The following is a 20,134-nucleotide window of genomic DNA, read 5'->3' as shown; positions in this document are numbered from 1 at the left end:
TGACCTCGAGATGATTATTGATCTGCCGGACGGTTACAGTCACGTAAATGTAAAGTACCTCATTTACATCCATCAGTGACTTTTTGTTTGAATTTATTTGACATTTCCTCCACTGAACATATTCGGTGTCAGAAAGGCTTTTTTTGTGCTTGAAGCAGGAAGTGACCTTTAACAGCATGAAGTAAACTTCAGCCTTTTTTCTTTTTTTTTAAATTGACACATTGTGCCTGACATTAGAAATCCTTCCTTTTTATTTCCCTCGTCATTGTCCTCCTCCTCGCGCCCCTCTATTGATTTGCCTTTCCTCTCCACTCCTCCCGTCACCTCTTCACGTCGGATCTTTTATTTTCATTCCTTTCATTTCTCCTTTCTGTCCTCGTCACGTTTGATCTTTTCGGTTTGAGTTTGACGGAGCAACTGTAGGAGCTCAGATCGCCTCCAGCTGGGGGAGGGTGCAGGGTGAGGAGATGAAACGCAGATATCTCCCCCTCCGGAGGGTGAAGGTCCCTGAGGGCGTCTCCGTCTCTGGGTGCAGCCTGCCGGGAGAGACCGAGCACACGGTAGCATGTAATTCCATGTTCATCACCTGCTACCAAAATCTAATTACACCTAAAAATAGAGCTGCTCGGGTTGAACAGATGGAGTCTCCTCCTGAAGAATGAAATCCACCTGTTGAGGATCAGACGGGGCGAGAAACACGAATCAAAGATAAGAATCTGAAGTTTTATAAACCGGCGGTCTGGAGGCCAATCAGAGAGAGAGACGAGGAGGACGACAAGAGCAGTTATCAGAGGAGGATCAGAGATCTGACAGGAGAAGGATGCAGCTGATGATGCCATCGGAGACACTAAGAGAGATAAGCTCCTCCAGGATTTCAAGGAGGGATTTTTACATTTTTTTTATTGTTGTGATCAAAAATGTTTAAATGAAAAAAAAAAACAAGGTTTGAAAACACATTAAAACATGATAATGAAGGAAAATCCTTTCAGCACCACTTGATAGGATCAAAAAATGTCACATAACGGGTCAGAAAAGATCGTGCGACATTATGTATACGTTATTTACAGTGTGCCTTCCCATAAATACTGTAGAAAGGTTTTTCCTCTCGACTTTACGTATTCGGTCTCGGCTCACGTGAAGCTCTCGAGTCGTTACCGTTTGCTGTGAGATCTGCAGCTGAAGCAGAAAAAACCCGTCGGAGGATGGAGAGAGAGAGATTTCCTTTCTTCTCCCCCTCGACTTGTTTATATAGACACTCTCTTCTCAGCAGCAGCCATTACAGTCGGAGTCAGTCAGAATAATGGCCTTCAATCTGATGACTCTACCTCGGCGTGAGAGTGTGTGATTCTTGTCACCATTATCCACAGCTCTCTCTCTCTCTCTCTCTCTCTCTCTCTCTCTCTCTCTCTCTCTCTCTCTCTCTCTCTCTCTCAGAGGGATAGTTTGCTCGCCCTTACCTGTTATTTTGCTGTGTAGCAGCAGCAGCTCCATCGGGACTCTCATCTTGGTAAATGGTGCATCACGTAACAAGCTGTGTGAGCGTCCGCGGCCCGCCCTCCTCACCTGCAGCGCTTCCCATACATCTGAAGAAAGCACGTAAATGCGACTGGATGTTTCGGCGCTCATTATTCTCCGAAGCCTCCGTCATTGCTTCGTCGGCGCGGCGGCTAAACGGAGGACCGGGATGATCTCGTCACGCCGTTACTGCACTCCGATGCATCATTTTCATCTTTTAGTTATGAACAAAAATACAAATCCTGACTTGCAGTGATGATTTGTGAAAAAACATCCCCCCTCTCACCCCCGCTGCATGCTCTCAACCAACCCGGTATCACGGCAACGCGTGAAATAGACACGCCGGACCGCGGCAGCGAAGCGTGAGATAGCCACGCTTTGTGCTGCCGAGGCGTGAAAGTTACACGTTTTCCTTTAGTGGACAAACCTGGTGACTTACAGGAAAATGAAACTTTTAGCTAAAACACGTGGTTTTGGTTACTAAATATAAACACGGCTGCGATTTGGAAACAAAACACAACTCAAGAAAAACGTTGTTACCTCCTGGATTCGAACCTTGTCGTCGCTAGTTTCTGACTAATGTGACCAAACCTCGAAATATTTATTTTGTACTTGGACTGAAAAACTTCTGTTGCGAGACCTTTACGTGCGTGTAAGTTTCACGCTTTCAAAACGTGTAACTTTCACACCTACACATCTCAATACTGGAAAATATTTCAGCAAAACTGAAAACACAGAGAATCCAGTAAATGTTCTACAAACCATTTAAGATGTATACGAAATGTTTGAATCGTCATGGATACGCGGTTTGTTGGAAGACAGAAACAGATCCAGATAATATCTCCTGAAGTTAAATGCCTGCAGAATAACAATATCTTCCTGCTTTCTATCATATATTTTCTGTTCTTCTTGTATGACATCTAAATGTCCTTTACATCGAACCAAACCACAAACACGCCCCGTCGTCGTGGCAGCAGCCCAACAGGCCGCCGGGATGATGTAAACTCCGATAACGGCTCGATGGATCCTCCGGTTATTGACGACGCCGTCCCGCCCGTCTGGATCCCATTATCAAAGTGTCTTCGGAGGAGACTAATTGAATTAGTGCTGGCATCTGTAATTGAAAGCTCGCTTTTAATGGTGCATTGTGGTCTCGAGCATCAACATTCATCCGAGTGTCTCTGTCGGGGGGGCAGATCGGACCGCCGTGTCCTCCGAAGGATCTGAAGGATCGGACCGATCCGGCCTTTCAAACTTTCACAACCAGTTCAACTAGATTTCTCTTCCTGGGGACCGATGCTCTTTATTCTCGGCGGCGTCTCCAACAAATAAGACATCTGATCTGATTTATTTGTGTTGCCTCCCCCTGAAAGGGTCGCACGCCCGCTGACCCAGAAGCTGTCAGAGGATTGCTGCTCTCGTTTTGTTTTTTCGGTGGTATTTTTGGTAATCTGTGAGTCTGCGTTGTTGTGATGTCAAACATGAATCCAACCTGTGCTGTTTCTCCCGGGACTCTTCTGTTGATGGAGTCGCTGCTTCTATCAGTGTTTGATGCTTCATCATCTTCACTGTCCGAAGGTTGTTTTATTTTTTTCGGGAAAGAGACAGAAACAGAATCTGGCAGCAGCAGCGTTGAACCGGAGTCACACTGATACTTGTTCTCTCGACTGTCTGGAGATCCGCAGTTTGATTCCAGCTCCGTCTTGTCGTTTGTCTCTCTCAGGCACAGATGGTGCCTGGTGGTTTTCAGGTTGGAGGTCAAAGGTTAAGGCTAATTTATGGTCTCTGTTTCAGTGTTTCATCCGGTCGTGGACATATGGAGCTCTGCAGGAGAGGACAAAGACACTGGTTAACAGTGACATGTGTGTGTGTGTGTGTGTGTGTGTGTGTGTGTGTGTGTGTCTGTGAACATTGTGTGTGAATTAGGTTTCAAATGCAGCGTGTGTTATTTGTCCTTCATGACTGGTGTTGAAAAAGCTTCTTTTTAGTTTGATGTTAAACTCAGGACTAGTTGTTTTTATGCAAATCAAGTTTAAACTTAAAAAAAAAATATGCATATTGTGAATATGCATGCCTACCTGGACGGGTAGAAGTCCTGATTCTGTATGATAAAAGCCTTCAACCACAGACTGTTTCTAAAAGAGTTCGTAGCTTCAGGTCTGTAAAATGGTTCCGATCCAGAAGTGTCTTCAGCTGCAATACCAGCGAGTGCCACTAGAGGTCGGCTCCAAAAAGCCTCCGGCTCCATAGACTCCCATTCAACTTCTGTCATCAAATCCAAAGTGAATAAAATGTGTCCATCAGTTATCTCGGTGTTGTTAGCTAAAGTCACTCCTTCTTATTAGTTTTCTGGAGGTCCATCTGAAAATAATCCCTCATTCATTAGAAAAGAAGATTCAAGAAGACCTGTTTTTGGGGGCGTGTCTGTTTGATTGACAGGCCTGTGGTGCAGTCAGGTTACAGCTATCGGTGGGCGGGACGTAGTATCCTCAGGTTTCCAATCAGATCAGTCAGATCCACCGCTGGCTCCTCCCCCAGCTCGTCCAAATATGGTCACTTCCTGCTCCAAACCGCTCCGAACTAGTAAAATGAATCAACATTTACTAAACATAAAAAACATGCCAGTTTCCAGAGTGACTTCCCTCAGCTCCTGATGTTGATTTGTTGGTGCTAAACTCGCTCGACGTGACGACTCACTTCATGCGTTTTTTTTTAGTTTTTTTTTTAAGTGGACTCAACTTAATTGGAGCCGTCAGCAGTCAGCGTTTCTCAGCTCGAATCACTTCCTGTCAAGAGGTTGTCAATCTGAAGGGCAGATTCAGCATCTGATCTAAAAGAACCTTTCATATCACAACGCTGCAGAGGAGCCGCCATTCATTTTTAAACATCCGGGTTTTGAACATTTTAATGGCTGTAAATGCTGCTGCTGATTTTAAACATTTACACTCACTGTCACATTTAACATTCACTCCACGTCAAAATGTTTTCATGTCGTCTCCCTCCTCTTCCTCACTCCTCTTCATCCCTGCATCCCCATCAGTGTGCCAGTGACACTGCGGTCAGAGCGGCAAGAAAAGGGGAGTTGGCAACACTTCATTAAAGTGTAGGTCACAGACACACACACACACACACACACACACACACACACACAGACACACACACACACACACACACACACACACACACTGGGTGCAGACCACTTCATTTAGTGTGAGAGATATAGAGGACAGGCCCCGATGGATTCTTCCATTAATCTTTAATGAGCCCCGGGGCCTGAAAACTGCCCGCCTTCCTCTCTGCCTCCGCACATCCAGGAAACAAACAATGACTCGGCTGGAAACCACGCCGTCCGCCATCGTACCTGCCCGTCTGCCCGTCTGTCTGCCTGCCAGCCATTAACCCCCCCGACTCAACCATGAATTATTAATGGGGCGATCCATCTCTGTTCTCGCCCGGCCCGCTCCCAGGAACGGGAATGGGCGACGTCCTGGTGCTGCGGTCGGACGGAGTAGTGTCTCTGAAGGAGGAAGCTGAAGTAAAAGTTGATTCTTTCAGCTGTCAATCAAACTGCTCCAGTCAGCAGGAAGTCTTGCAAATGTTTGTCTGGGAAAAATAATCTTCATTATAGTCTTTCTTCTCATTCATTTTAATTACTTTGGGGGGTCATGATTTGATTTGAAGACTTGAAGAAACAAAAGACAGAAAAAATACGTGTAAAGTCAAATAAAAGACATTCAAATCCTCGAAATTTAAATATTATCATCAGAAGGTTATTTAAATAAAAATACTGTGATAAGAAACATAACTGATGACTTGAGCAAATTTTGATGATTCATCTTTAACCACAGAGCAGTTTGTCAGCTGGGAAGCATCGCTAACAATTTACAGAGGAACATTAAAATGTAAAACCCTATCATTTAAAACACACACACACACACACACACACACACACACACACACACACACACACACACACACACACACACACACACACTCTTCCTTTCTCACATCAGCTGTGGTTTAGTTTCCAGTGTGACCGTCGCAGGAGTCGACTCCTAAATTAAAATGAGAAGTCTCCGCTCGCCGCCTCACACTGCCCTGTAGCTGCGTGTCCTCCGGGCACCCAAAGTGTCATGGCAACCGTACGGCAGCCACGGTAACGGCAGGCTCATTTTCATACTGATGAGGCGAGTTGCCGGGGAGGCCTGATGCTGCCGCCGGTCGTCTCTCCTCTCCGGTGTCGCCCTGAAAATTTAATGACCTTCTTTCTCTGCTTCTCAGTTTTCTCCTCTTTGCTCTTTCCGTGTGTGTGTGTGTGTGTGTGTGTGTGTGTGTGTGTGAGTGAGTGTGTGTGTGTGTGTGTGTGTGTGTGTGAGTGAGTGAGTGTGTGTGTGTGTGTGTGAGTGAGTGTGTGTGTGTGTGTGTGTGTGTGTGTGTGTGTGTGCGTGTACGTGCCATCAGTCTCAACTTCAGCTGTTCAAACAGACACACAGTTAATACAGGAGGAGAACAAAGGATGTCATTTTGAAGAAGGGAGGGTTTTTTTAAGGGATGTATTTTTATTCGTGTGGACGACCTCCGCCCGTCTGCTCCTCCTGGACTCATCAGGTGTGCAGCCTACTTCTTTTTTTAAACAGGCGAGCCGTACTTTATTTTAATTTAACGAATTTTAGCTGGTCTACGCGCTGACAGGAAGTCGAGAAACAAGTGAGGGGAAGTTGGACGCCGGGAACGAACCTTGAGGTGTCAGAAAGAAAGAGCTGGGTGTCTCTGAAACCTGCTGCAGGATGCATGATGCTCGTCCTGCGTGCGTTCTGATTGGACGAAGTGCAACAAGCGTTCTGACGCGATTAATGGCCGAGTCGCGGTCAACAGGACGACATTACCGACCTAAAAGAAATGTGCTGCCGGTTTTTTTTAGTTTTTTTTTTTTACTTTGGAATCATTTCTTTTATTGTGAAAGAGACAAAAAGCTTTCTCGTATCACATGACCACGTCACTCACTTCCTGCTCTTCCTCTGCTCCCGTTTTTGTTTTTAGGAGGACGAGGCCCGAGAGGAGGAGAACGGGAGGATCGAGCCGGTCGGCCGAGCCGACTCCTGCGTGGACCACACACCTGTCAGGTCGCTAGAGTAAGTCTCTGATATCACTGATAATCAATAATCCATCATCAACTCACAGGAGAGAGACGGGTGACCACTGATGAATTTGAAGGACTTTGACTGCAGAAATTCATTGACATGTTTTGAGTGTTTGAAGGTTTAAAGCGGATGATTCAGGAGAGACGATACAAACTACTAGAATGGTCGAATTTGAGTTTAATTACATTTGAGATGAATTAATTGATTCGAAGTTACCGCAAATTTTCTTGTTAACTTTATTGAATTAAAGCAATCGAAATGCAGATTATTGACACGAGCATGTGCAGCTCCGGTTCTCCAACAAATAACACAACACCGTCTTCAGATCTCTGCAATCAACCTGGTCGCCGTGTTATTGATCAGAATAATGACCAAAAGTAAAAAACTTTCATCAGCTGTCACCTCCTCGTCTTCACATCGAGCTCTTTAAAATGTCGCCCGGCAGCTTCTGTACCGACGTCCAGGTTTGTTTGTGGAAAATCTCATTTTCCGTGCCGCTCTCCTGATTTCCATAATTGTGTTCAGTGGGAGCAGAGTGATGGTCGCCTCGCCGTCGGAGAGCTCTCCCACGCACCAACCCGCTCAGCGCCTGTTATTAACAACTCTGTTTTGTTGTGTTATTTTTGCTCCGTTTGCATGCTTCCAGTTTAATATGCAGGTACGGCTTTATTATTATTATTATTATTCCTCTGATTTTTCCCGCCGACCGCAGCTTCTCCCGCCTCTTCGCTGTCAACGATGGGCCCCGCTCTCCCCGAGCTAATCACAGTCATTGTGTCGGAGAGCCGGGAGCGGATCAGACGTGGCGTCTTGTGAAATATACGAGACGTTTGGCAGAGAAACAAATAGCTGCGACTGTTTTCTGCTTTTAGAGGGTCAGAGAGCGTCAGCGGCGTATTTACATACAGCACACGGCTTCGGCGGAAATTCACCCGTCTGAGTGGAGGATGAAGCTCGCATTTAATTCTGTCTCCCATTATTAGCTCCGTCCTGTCGCTTCGCTCATCTTCCGCTCTCCAGACATGAAAGACGAATCTCCTGTGAACTCTTTGAACAACTTTGTTTGAACGGTTTTGGTTTGCGGTGCTTTTCATCTGCACGTCTGCTGGACGACATCAAACCTGCTCCGACGACGTGTCTTCACAGTTCAGATCGGTGTTTCCCCGTCGGTGGACAGCCTGGCAGAGGATGATGGATGATGGATGGATGATGGATGATGGATGGATGGATGGATGGATGATGGATGATGGGTGGATGGATGGATGGATGGATGGATGGATGGATGGATGGATGGATGGATGGATGGATGATGGGTGGATGGATGGATGGATGGATGATGGATGGATGGATGGATGGATGATGGATGATGGGTGGATGGATGGATGGATGGATGGATGATGGATGGATGGAGGATGGATGGATGATGGATGGATGGATGGATGGATGGATGGATGGATGATGGGTGGATGGATGGATGGATGGATGGATGATGGATGGATGGATGGATGGATGATGGATGGATGGAGGATGGATGATGGATGGATGGATGGATGGATGGATGATGGATGGATGGAGGATGGATGGATGATGGATGGATGGATGGATGGATGGATGGATAGATGGATGGATGGATGGATGGATGGACGGATGGATGGATGATGGATGGAGGATGGATGGATGATGGATGGATGGATGATGGATGGATGGATGGATGATGGATGGATGATGGATGGATGGAGGATGGATGGATGATGGATGGATGGATGGATGGATGGATGGATGGATGGATAGATGGATGGATGGATGGATGGATGGATGATGGATGGATGGATGGAGGATGGATGATGGATGGATGGAGGATGGATGGATGGATGGATGGATAGATGGATGGATGGATGATGGATGGATGGAGGATGGATGGATGATGGATGGATGGATGGATGGATGGATGATGGATGGATGGATGATGGATGGTGCGTTTTATAAAAGCTGATGTTGTGGTCTGATTGACAGTTTGACTTGGAGGTTCGTCCATTAATATCTGAACACATTTCATCAACTCTTTTAACGTTCACCTGTCCTTGAGGCTCCGCCCCCTTCCTTAATCAAGCAGACTTCAGCCGAGCACAGAAACCGAAAAACTAGCGCGACTTTGTTCTGCAGAGAAACACATTTTCTGGATGTTTTGGGTGAACGTAGCTCAACGTCCTGTCAGGAGGACTTTCTTTATTTTTCTCTGAACATTTCAGAGGTTTTCTAACAGAGCAGAAGAAGATATATTCATCATTTTGATGTTTATATTTACTTTGCTGTTGGTTCGACTACAAGCAGAAAGAAACAGTAATGTTGATGTCCGAACAGGCGTCCGGTGTCACGCTTCATAATTCCAGCTTTAAAAGGTCAGTTCAGCTCTTCAGATATGAACAACGCCGTCAGATTATAAAGTAAAGCACAAAGTATTCAGACGCACGCTGAGACTCAGTGTGTGTGTGTGTGTGTGTGTGTGTGTGTGTGTGTGTGTGTGTGTGTGTGTGTGTTCCCCTCATGTGTGTCTGATTTATTTGGATCACTCTGTTTTATTATATTTTCTGTTTGTCTCCTCGAACACCTTCTGCTTTTATTTCTGTATTTCCACCTCTCTGTTGTTGTTGTCATCACATGATTTATTTGTTTCTTTGCCTCACTTCCTGTTTTTTGTTTTTACCCACATGGTGTCACCCCCCCCCCCCCCCTTCCCTCTAACCATCCGTCCGTCCATCCGACCGTCTGTCTCCCAGAGACATTGTCAAACTGGTGGAGGTGTCAAACGACGGTGGGCCGCTGGGGATCCACGTGGTGCCTTTCAGTGGCAGAGACCGCAGGTAAACTATATATACTGGACAGACAGACAGGAGGACAGTGTCCACAAGGAGGGGACACAGAAAAAAAAGACCTTTAAATGCTTTAAAATTCATCTCTTAAGAACTTAAACACTTTAAAAAATATATTAAAATCAGCTACAGATGTGTTTAAAGAGTGAATCGTACAAAATGATTCGAAAATAATTATTTTATAAAAAGAAAAACTGCATATCCTTTATTAAAAACTGTTCCTGTTATAAGTTCATTTACTTTTACTGACTGTATTTATTCAGAGAACAATTGGTCTTTTTTTTTAAGCTTTTCACTTCTAGTTTTAATGTTTTTCATACCGGCGGTTCTAAAGTTTTTTTTTAAAGAAAAATAAAATTCCCCACTTATTCCACTTAGCTGAAGACTCGTCAGATTTATTGTAGACTCATTAAAGAAATGTGTTTTTGTTACATTTTATGTTTTTAAGTGTGTTAATTTGGGGCTTTGAAGTGTGTTGCATCAACTCACACACACACACACACACACACACACACACACACACACACACACACACACACACACACACACACACACACACACACACACACACAGCATCATGAAACCATTTGCCAGTTTATAGCGATCAATCATTGTTGTTTAGGGTTTGCAGGTGACCGTCATATTTCTCTCCATGTGGTTGCTGTCACATCAGCTTTACACAATTCAAAGAAAACACAGAGCAGTGCTCACAATACACACACACACACACACACACACACACACATCTATACAACACACATCTATACAACACACACATGGAACAAAGCTGTGAAGGAATTAGAAGAATTTCCCGTCTGGTTTGAATCTAACCGGAGAGGTGTGGCGTTCGGAGTGAAGCTTCGTTTTCAAACCTCGGAGAAAGTTTTTCGGCCAGTTTCAGCTTCGTCTCATATTTAATATTATTTTTATAAAGCCGAGATACTTCCTGCCGCCGGCCAGCTGCAGCTTTATGCACGACTCACAAACACCGACTCCAAACTCTCTGCTGCACTTTATTGAAAAATCAAGATCGTCTCACTCTTTTCTCTCTCGGCCCGACTTAATCAACCTAAAAGCACATTTATAATACACTTTTCTTTTTATTGGGGAAACGTCAGTTTGGGCGTCGCACCAAGATCAAGACGGCTTTCATCAGAGAAATGGGCCTCCGCGGCAAATCACATTGTGTTCTCGCTCAAATTCAATCAGCCAAATTGTCTCTGAACTTTCTCCACTCCTGAACTTTTCTAACCCGCTCTGTAATCACATTCCCATTCATATTGAGTTATGAAGCCCGAGGCGAGGGCGAGTATTAAACACCCCCGAAATCAGCCCGCTTCACCTGGGCGACGCGCTGGTACGCCGCTCGGACACGGACGAAGCACCGAGGCGGACCGGATTAGGGTCTCCTCCGTCTCCTCCGTCTCCTCCGTCTCCGCCGTCTCCGCCGCCCGCGGTTGATTTCCCTCCTCTGATTCTGCTCTTTAATCCTCCGAGCGTCCTTTCCAGGTGACGTTAGCCTCTCGCCGCCGCGGTGCGGGATTCGTAAACCAGTTGGTCACGCCAGATTACAGAGCGACAAACGTTGCAGCTCGAGTGCTCCGCGGGGATAGACCCCCCCCCCCCCCCCCCCCACCTCACCCCGACGCCACCGAGTTTATTTGAATGCAGGAAAATGAACACGTGGCCTCTAACGCACCCCGATGCAGACGACACCGTCGTCCCACAGTTTAATGAGATGAAGAAGAAGCATGTTAGATGCTGCAAAAGGTTGCGTAATAAACCCGCATCATGAGGTCAGGAGGCGTTAAAATAGAAACGATGTCACCGAACATTCAGACTCGTCGGAGTCTCGTTATTTGCAGGGAAAGTCACGCGTGTATTTCCTTCCTTTTTTTTTTTTTTTACCTCCTTTTCCTGACAACACTATAAAACATCTACACGGGAACCTCCGGACCTCGTCTCCGCTCGCATCCTCTTGACGTGACCTTCTGACCTGTTTCAGGACTCTTGGCTTGTTGGTCAAGCGTCTGGAGCGAGGCGGCAAGGCGGAGCAGCAGACCCTGTTCCAGGAGAACGACTGCATCGTCCGGATCAATAACGGAGACCTGAGAAACATCCGATTCGAACAGTAAGCCGCTGAGCTCCGCTGCTCCCTGGACTTCCCTCCTTCCGGTCCTAAACTCTGTTTTTTTTTTTACCCTCCTCTCTGCCTTGCAGGCTCCTCTGCTGCCTGTCAGCGTGCTAAGCTAAGCTCTCCCTCGTTAACTGCCCTCCTCCCTCTTCCATTCACAACCAGCTCTCCTCTCTGCTCCTGCTGAGAGTAACAGGAACAACGCCGCTAACACTCACTGCTTGTGTTCTTCGGCCTCCTCCTAACCAAACCTCCTTCTTCCAGATCCTGTGTGATGCATGCTTCACCTTCTGTTTACTCCGAAATGCAGCGATGCATTCATGTGTTTTAATTCAATACGTTTTGATACATGTATGTTTTCTAAATGTAAAGCTCCACCCACACGATGACCTCATACAGGTACTTAATGATGATGCATTACTCTCCCAAAGGATGCAACATGGGAGTCAATGGAAATGTAGGAATTCAAAAAAATGTATTATGGACACAGAAACCAGAGATTCAAGCAAAGCTGCTATTCGAAATTCACTATCAGATTTTTAATCGAAGGTTTTTGCCTCCACATCATTATTATTTATGTTCTGACGGAGTTCCACACAGAACTTTCTGAGGCTTCCAGTTTCCAGACATCTAATACCGGGAACTTTTTACCTGCAAAACTCTGGAGCCCTGAAAGCTACTTCATGGAAAACAGCTTTTAGGCGCATTACCGCCACCTTCTGACGGGAGTAACGCAGTGCAACGAGGCACCGGAAAAACGTTTTGTAGATTATAACAAATATTTGAAATTCGTGTCCCAAACTATCCAAAACATCCGTAATTTTACATGTATTTGTCGCGGTATTTTGCCAAACGGATATTTTAAATTTGACTTCAGTAGAAATATCTCGAAACGCCGTCACTGTATTCTGGAGGAACCAAAGAAGATGCTGTTTACTATTTTTTCACAGGAAATGTTTCTTTGGAAGACAAAAATTTAGCAAAACAGAAGTTCACTTAAACCAGAACTGTCTGTTTGGGTTTGTGAAGTTTATCTGAACCAGCCCTCTTTTGTTAATCACAGGCTGTCGGAGCCGTGAGTTATGTGAAGGGAACAAGGCTTCCATACATGTCGTTACCAGTTGCTCTGGTTATTTAACAGTGTTTTGATAAGGGAGCAGATTACATCTCGTCTGGCCTGAAATCGTAAAGATGCCGTGACACGACCGTTCTCCGGGAACGCCGGCCGTGGCTGAGAAAACGGGCCGGGAATTTCACAAAGAAATTCCTCAGTGATCCGGGTTTCGGTTGTGGATCCTGAGGCTCGGCCACGAAAACCCCCAAACGTCCGTTCAGCTGTCAGGAGTTGGAGGAGGAAGAAGAAGTGTGCTTTATTGAAACAGGTGGCGCTAACGAGGCGCTTTTACAGGCCGCAGACAGCAGACATGAGTTTCCGTTCACACCTGCTGCACACCGGCTCGCACCGAAGGGGCTTTTAAAAGAGGATTTGGTGCGAACGACCCGGCGGATCGGGGTCTCCTTCATCTGCAGCCAAATGAGGAGATTATGAGACGGAGCTGTCGGGGAGGATCGTCTCCTTTTTAGAGCCGCTCACGCTGGCAATAAGTATCAATTAACATGTCGGTGTTCAGGTGGGCGAAGATGGATCTTAGATATAGCACGGCTGTGTGTGTGTGTGTGTGTGTGTGTGTGTGTGTGTGTGTGTGTGTGTGTGTGTGTGTGTGTGTGTTGCATCTGATTAACTCTGGATGAATCCGGTCAGTGGGATAATGGACTTCCTCTGGTCTCCACCTTCCTCCCTCTGTCTCCGTCCCAGAGCCCAGAACATGTTCCGGCAGGCCATGCGTTCTCCGGTCATCATGTTCCACGTGGTGCCGTCGTCCATGAAGACCCACTACGAGCAGCTGTCCCACGCCGAGAGGAACCCGGCGTACGCCTCGGGACGCTTCAGCCCCGACTCGCTGAGCGGCAGCACCGTGTCCGCCGTCGACCACACGCCGCAGAGGATGTCCCGGCACGGCTCCCAGTCGCACCCCCCACCCCCACCCCCACCCCGACCCGACGGACGGCTGCCCGCCTCTCACACACCCGGCCGTCTCTGCAGCCAAGCCCCCGTTAGGCCACACCCACTCGCCGCAGAGGGGGATGAACTCCACCCCGACGGGAGGTTTCACAAAAAAAGTGGGGAGGAAGCTCAACATCCAGCTGAAGAAAGGTGAGAAGTCTGAACTCGGAGGGTTTTTGTGATTGTTGCGATCAGAAATCTTTGATTTTTAAGTGAGTTTTTAGCTTAAAATTGTGGGAATTTGAAAAATGAGATTTGTTTTGTTTTATTTGGTGATGAAAACAGGAGCAGAGTCGTTCTGACTGGAAACGAGGAGTTCATTTCCTTAACGAAGCCAGTTTTATTTAAAAAGATTTACTTTATGACGTTAATACTTTCAGCACAGATTCTGCTGACGGCTTTTTTTGCAGAAAAAAATTGCGGGAATTAAAAACAATTTTAAGCTCCTGCAAATATTGCTTGAATCTGCGTTAATTATTGCGAACGTGAGATTTCCTGCAGGTATCCTGTTCCAGGTTTGCGGTGCACTCATCCTTCAGCTTTCTGTGTTTCAAACCTTGAAAGACATTTTAAACTTCTATGATCAGGGAAGTTTAAAATGTTGTTATTGCAGGAAAAACAAAGTGGTCTCGGTCCCGACATGATGTATTACATCATTTTGTTTTTGAAGCATCATCTTGATTCTTTCCAGAGGGGCCATGAAAGTCTCCCTTCATGCATTGCATTTATGTATTTTCTTCGCCTTCATATTTCAACTGAACAAACACATCAAAAACAAGAGAAGGAACATTTTGTTGAGATAAAAGCGCACAAGCGTGCAGAACGGGAGCGCTGATGTAACCGTCTCAAAAACACGCCAACAAGTTGGTGAACAGCAGGCGGCGGAACCGAACCGGATCCGGTGGCGGGAACACGCAGCAGAATAACGATGCGAGGTCGAACCTCCTCGGTGGAGACTTTGACTGACAGCTGGAGCAGGTGGTGCAAACCTCTGCCAGCGGGATTGCAGGTGTCGCCGCCAGGTCTCGGGGCCGCGGAGCTCGTTGCTAAGCAGCCGCCGGTCTCCGCGACACCGTTAAACGCCGCGGCGGGGAGTCGGACGGCGGCCGCACCGTATGCCCGCCGAAGGTCTCGCCGTGTGGTCGGACTGGGACGAAGCCAGAACATAAGACCTTAAAAACGGCCAGCTGCTCGTCGGACGCTGGGAGATGTTTCCTCTCGTCCTCCTGCTTGCTTTACAAAATCGGAGCTCTGCTGTGCTCACAGTCAAAGATGTTATCTCTCTCTCCTCGTCCCACCTTTTCGTTTGCCGTCGTTGGAGCAGACACTCGCCGGGATTACCAGCGATTCCCGAGAGGGCCGTTTTGGCTCATCTGTTTTGTTTTGAGTGCCGACTTTAAGCCCGCGGCTTTGAGCGCAGATTAAACTCCCCGCATTGTTTATGTGCTCGAATCAGACGCCGGCGCTCCTCCACATAAAAAAAAACAAAACCTCGGCAAGTATCAAAATCAATCAGAGAATCCCATTCTGCACAGGAAATTGCTTAGGTATGTCTTAATCAAGCTAATGGGAGTTTTAAAGATCCTCCTCCCTTTTTAAAAGCCGGGAACTCGACAGGCATTTACCGGTGAGCATAATTCTGCACCTCTGCTGCCTGCGGGAAGTTGATTGGCTCATCAATGCAGCGGATTAGGAAGAGGAAACAGAAAGTGTTGTGCTGTTCTGTTGCATCAGCTCAGTCAGACAGGCAGCGAGGATTAAGGCCGTTACTCTGATACAGCAACGAGGCTCCTTATTGTTCTTATATTAACTGGGTTTACACATATTGTCACTTGAAACGGTTCCTTTCCAAAGCTCTCTGGAGAACATGCCTGCAGTCACTTGATCCCGGCTGTCGGACGTGATGTCTGTGCAGGAGGAGCTTCTTAAGATGTTAATAGCACACCATGTTTTTCAGTTTCTGGCTTCAGTTAAAGTATTAAAGTCTTCAGGTTTTAAACGCAGTCACCTTTCCTCCCGATATATCCCGCTTTAATTACCTCTTCATAAACCTGGTACAGCTGCGTGCTGACAGGATGCAGGATTTCTCTTCATTTCCTGAGTTTAAGTCGCCTCATAAGAGGAAATTGTTTGTTTGTTTGGTGTGTTGTGAACGCGGCTGATATCAGACGGCGGTTTCTTAACGCTTCGTAACGATTCTCTCTGGAAGCGGAAAAAAACCTGCAAACGTACAGCAGCTAAATCACATCCGCTCACGTCAGCGTGGATTAATAAACTCAGACGGATCCGCGGCATCGAAGGATATTACAGACAGAAGTCCAGGTCACAGGAAACACCAGGAGCAGCGTCATTACTCTCTCTGCAGGCAGGTGGCGCTACCAACTGCTGCAGGAGATGTAGACATGAAAGATCTGTGAAAGAGATGCAGTTCAACACACCGAATAAGATATCCACCTGTCACAGGTGAACACCGTCGTCCATCAACACTTAAAGAATGCACGAAGGTAAACTGACGTGAAGTCAAACATTCCCGGTTGTAAGCGCCGATTTCAGAGCGTCACCGTCTACGTTGTGACGTGTTACTGACTAATTCCTGAAAACAAATGTAGGAGTTACTTCATCCGGGATTCAACAGCAGCCTCACTTATTGATGTCGAATGGAATTATTTATTCTGAAACACTTGAGCTGCCGTTTAGGTCATAAATCCAGAAAGCAGTTTTTCTACGTGTACGTGAGAAGAAGTAGTTTGTGTGCGATCTGTCTTGATTGACGGCCTGAACGTCTCCCTGACAGTCGGTCCGGTCTCCTCTGCTGTACGACCCTGCAGGAAAACCCACATATGAAGGTTTTCTAATAAAAACTTGAGCCGCTGATTAGATAAATAATGAACATTAAATGTCCCTCCGGCCTCTTTATTAAACAATCCTCAAATATCTTCACGTATGTGATCCAGGAGAACCAGCTGACCCTTCTTCCCTTTTTCCTCCCGCAGGTCCCGAGGGACTCGGCTTCAGCATAACGTCGCGGGACGTTCCCATCGGAGGCTCGGCGCCCATCTACGTGAAGAACATCCTGCCTCGGGGAGCCGCCATCCAAGATGGCCGCCTGAAGGCCGGAGACCGGCTGCTGGAGGTGATGCTCGCAGCGGTGCAGACCGAACGTCAGAATGAAATACGTGTCGAACGCACACCGGCCGTCTGGACATATTAAAGTCCCAACGAATTCATTTTAAAGCAACTGTTTTAAAAACTGAAACCGTGCGTCCTGTGATGAAATCAAAGCGCCGTGTTTTCATTCTGTATCTCGTGCAGCGAACGCAGAGCGGCTTTTTGAAGTTGCATCATCCCACTTTGCATAAAGGATTTACACTGAGCGGCGCTTATTCCACAAAAACTTTGAATCCTTTTATCCTCATGTTTTTCTCATTTTCAAACTGTTTGAACTGAAACGTTGATCAGCTCAACAAATTAGAAAAAAAACAAAAACGCCTGCAACTTTGATCAAATAAAATGTGAAGTTCTGCTGCTTTTTTTTTCTTTCTGGTTTAAAACATCAAAATAAGAAAAAAAAAAAATCAAACAGTTTGAATATTTCCAAAGAATATAAAGTGAAGACATGAAACCGAATGGTGGCGTTTTGTGGTTCAGGTGAACGGCGTGGACCTGAATGGGCGGACCCAGGAGGAGGTGGTGTCGCTGCTCCGGGCCACGCCCATGGGCGGAGCCGTGTTCCTGCTGGTGTTACGCCAGGAGGAAACCTTCCTGCCACGGGAAGCGGTACGTCTGTTATCTCTGCACCTCCTTCGACTCCTCATCTCACATCATGACACACACACACACACACACACACACACACACACACACACCTCCTCCAAGGAAACCTCAAAAGCTCCATCTTCTCTCTTCACCTCCATCTTCCTTTTCCTTCAGTCTTTCTTCATCTCTCGCCCCCCTCCTCCTCCTCCTCCTCCTCCTCTTCCTCCTCCTCCCCTCCCGCCTCCTTTCATCCTCCTTCTTCCCGGCCTTTGTTAGCTAACCCTTCCCTGTGTCCGTGTCTCCATCTCTCTCTGGCTGTGTCTTGGATTGATGGATGTGGGGTTGGACAGACAGAGGTGGAGCAGGTAGGACAGAGGTGGAGCAGGTAGGACAGAGGTGGAGCAGGTAGGACAGAGGTGGAGCAGGTAGGACAGAGGTGGAGCAGGTAGCAGGCCGAGGGTGGAGAAAGAAAAGAAACACGCTTGGCTTGAATATCAATCAGCCATATTACACCATACAAGCAACAGTTCACCTCTCTGAGTGTGTGTGGGTGGGGGTGGGGGGGTGGAGGGGGGGGGGGGTGTGCTGCTGTCACTCCGTCTGGGCAGATGCCACTCGCAACTTCCATGATTCATGCGAGCTGATGCTAATTCAGCCGCTCGGTTTTGTTCCGACGGTTCTCTCGTGGAGGTCGTGTTTCTCCACGAAGCCAGATGTTCCACTTCATCATCTGCGCAGCAGAAAACGGTTTTGATGTGTTTGGAGTCGACTCAAACTTGTTTGATTAAGAAGTGTGAGCTCTTAATGGGCGAGACGAAAACAAGGCTCCGCTGCTTTTTCTTTTTTCTTCTTTCTTCTGTTGAGCGTGCAGAAGGGCGACCGGCCGAGGCTGCAGGCGAGCTTTAAATCACGCCGGTGTTTACTGGATGATTCTCTGCTATCTCTGCAGCTCCACGAGCCGGCTCTAACACCCGACTTATTGAGTACCAGCGTGAGTTACAGCGGCGAACGGCCCTAAATCCCTCCCTGCACCGTCGTAAAAACGGCCTCTCCTCCATTAGAGGCACAAACAGCCATTCGCCGGAAAGTGGTGTCAATCAAACGGCGGATTGGTGGCAATTATCACAGCGAGGGATGCAGATGAGGCCGTCGGCCGGCTGTCGCCGCGGGCCGAGTTAGACGAGCGGAGCTGCCTCGCCGGTCGATTCTCATCTTTAGATTAGAGCCGAGTCCGTCTGACGCTGCAGAGCTGCTCGTTGGACGGCAGGATTTATTTGATCTGTGTTTATCAGACGGAGAAAGTGGGAAGAGAACGGCACCCCGGGGAGACGAGGTCCAACGCACCAAACGAGCAGCTCAACTCTATTACGGGTCTCAGAGCTCATAGAGACGCAACAGCAGCCAGTTAACATAAATATAACGGCAGCACATAACTGCATGGATAAATGAAGCTAAAATAATGAGGAAAACTGGATTGTAAGAGTAAACAAACTGGATTGTAAGAGTAAACAAACTGGATTTTAAGAGTAAACAAACTGGATTGTAAGAGTAAACAAACTGGATTGTAAGAGTAAACAAACTGGATTTTAAGAGTAAACAAAACTGGATTTTAAGAGTAAACAAACTGGATTTTCTGAACTTGTTTGGATTCAAAATGTCCGTTATTAAGTTTAATGAATGAAAGCTAATGCAGAGTAATGAAAAACACAAAGTCAGCAGCTGTTTTATTACTGCAGGTGGAACACACCTGAGCAGGTACGAATATATGAAAATAGTCTGATAAAGAGATTTTAAAAGCTATTCAGGTTTCATTAATGCACTAATCCGCATAAAATCACATTAAGGCTCAAAAAGACCTTCAACATCTCATCTTTAAATGATGTTTAGTTCCAGAGAAAACTACACTTAGTAATCAGCTGTGAATACAAATGTCATTTAAATCATTTTCTATTTTCCCAAATAGTTTTTTTCCCCCCAAAGAGCCGAAGATGAGATTTAATGTGTAACGATGGAAAAATGACGGACACTCAAGTTTCTCATTTGCAAATTTTTTTCTTTTTTTTTCATAACTTCCTGTTGGTTTTTTTAAAAGATGACTACTGAGCGCTCGCTCATGTCAAAGCGATTGGGATCAACCGAAATCCTCTCTGTGGGTTTCGTAGAGGCAGAACAGTGAGAGGACGAGGTGGAAATTACCCAGCAGCCACTGCTCCTCCGTCTGCTGAGCTCCATCACCTTCACATCCTCATCCTCCCACAGCTTCTCCTGTCGTCACATTTTTCAGTTTCTGTGAATAAATATGTTTTGCTTGATAACTTTTTGGTTTCTTCTGCCCCCTCCCCTTCCCCTCTCCTCCCCCCTCCCTCCTCCCCCTCCGTCCTCTAGACCGCCGAGCCCCAGATGCAGTGCCCCCGAGATTTGGTAAGCCTCCACCCCGACACTAGCCCGTAGTTACAAACCCGAACCTCCTCCTCCACCTTTATAACAGCTCCCCGCTGCACGGAAACGCAGCGAACCGGCTGCAGCTGCACGCTCGCACGTCCCGCGCTAATAAACTCGCTGCGTAATCAAGAGTGCGAGTCACATCGTGGAGTCGCTCTAACAAACCCGCAGCTCCTCCGGTTTGATCTGCGGCTCCGTTTGCTCCCTCGCT

At 46.8% G+C, this 20,134-nt stretch overlaps 1 protein-coding gene across 1 annotated transcript in view; it reads left to right on the top strand.

Moving 5' to 3' along the window:
- Positions 1–20,134, top strand: part of LOC138214100 (partitioning defective 3 homolog) — a 199,383-nt gene that overhangs the window by 80,528 nt on the left and 98,721 nt on the right. The window contains 8 exon segments of the mRNA XM_069175470.1: positions 6,556–6,647; positions 9,434–9,517; positions 11,532–11,657; positions 13,477–13,693; positions 13,695–13,875; positions 16,719–16,858; positions 17,374–17,502; positions 19,867–19,902. Coding sequence (XP_069031571.1) covers positions 6,556–6,647; positions 9,434–9,517; positions 11,532–11,657; positions 13,477–13,693; positions 13,695–13,875; positions 16,719–16,858; positions 17,374–17,502; positions 19,867–19,902 — 1,005 coding nt within the window.

Source organism: Embiotoca jacksoni, unplaced genomic scaffold (genome assembly GCF_022577435.1).
Source record: "Embiotoca jacksoni isolate LCO1_2020_lvr unplaced genomic scaffold, fEmbJac1.0.p SCAF_67, whole genome shotgun sequence".
Classification (NCBI taxonomy): Eukaryota; Metazoa; Chordata; class Actinopteri; family Embiotocidae; genus Embiotoca; species Embiotoca jacksoni.
Note: the sequence above shows the minus strand (reverse complement) of the source record. Positions and strands in the feature narration are given on the sequence as shown.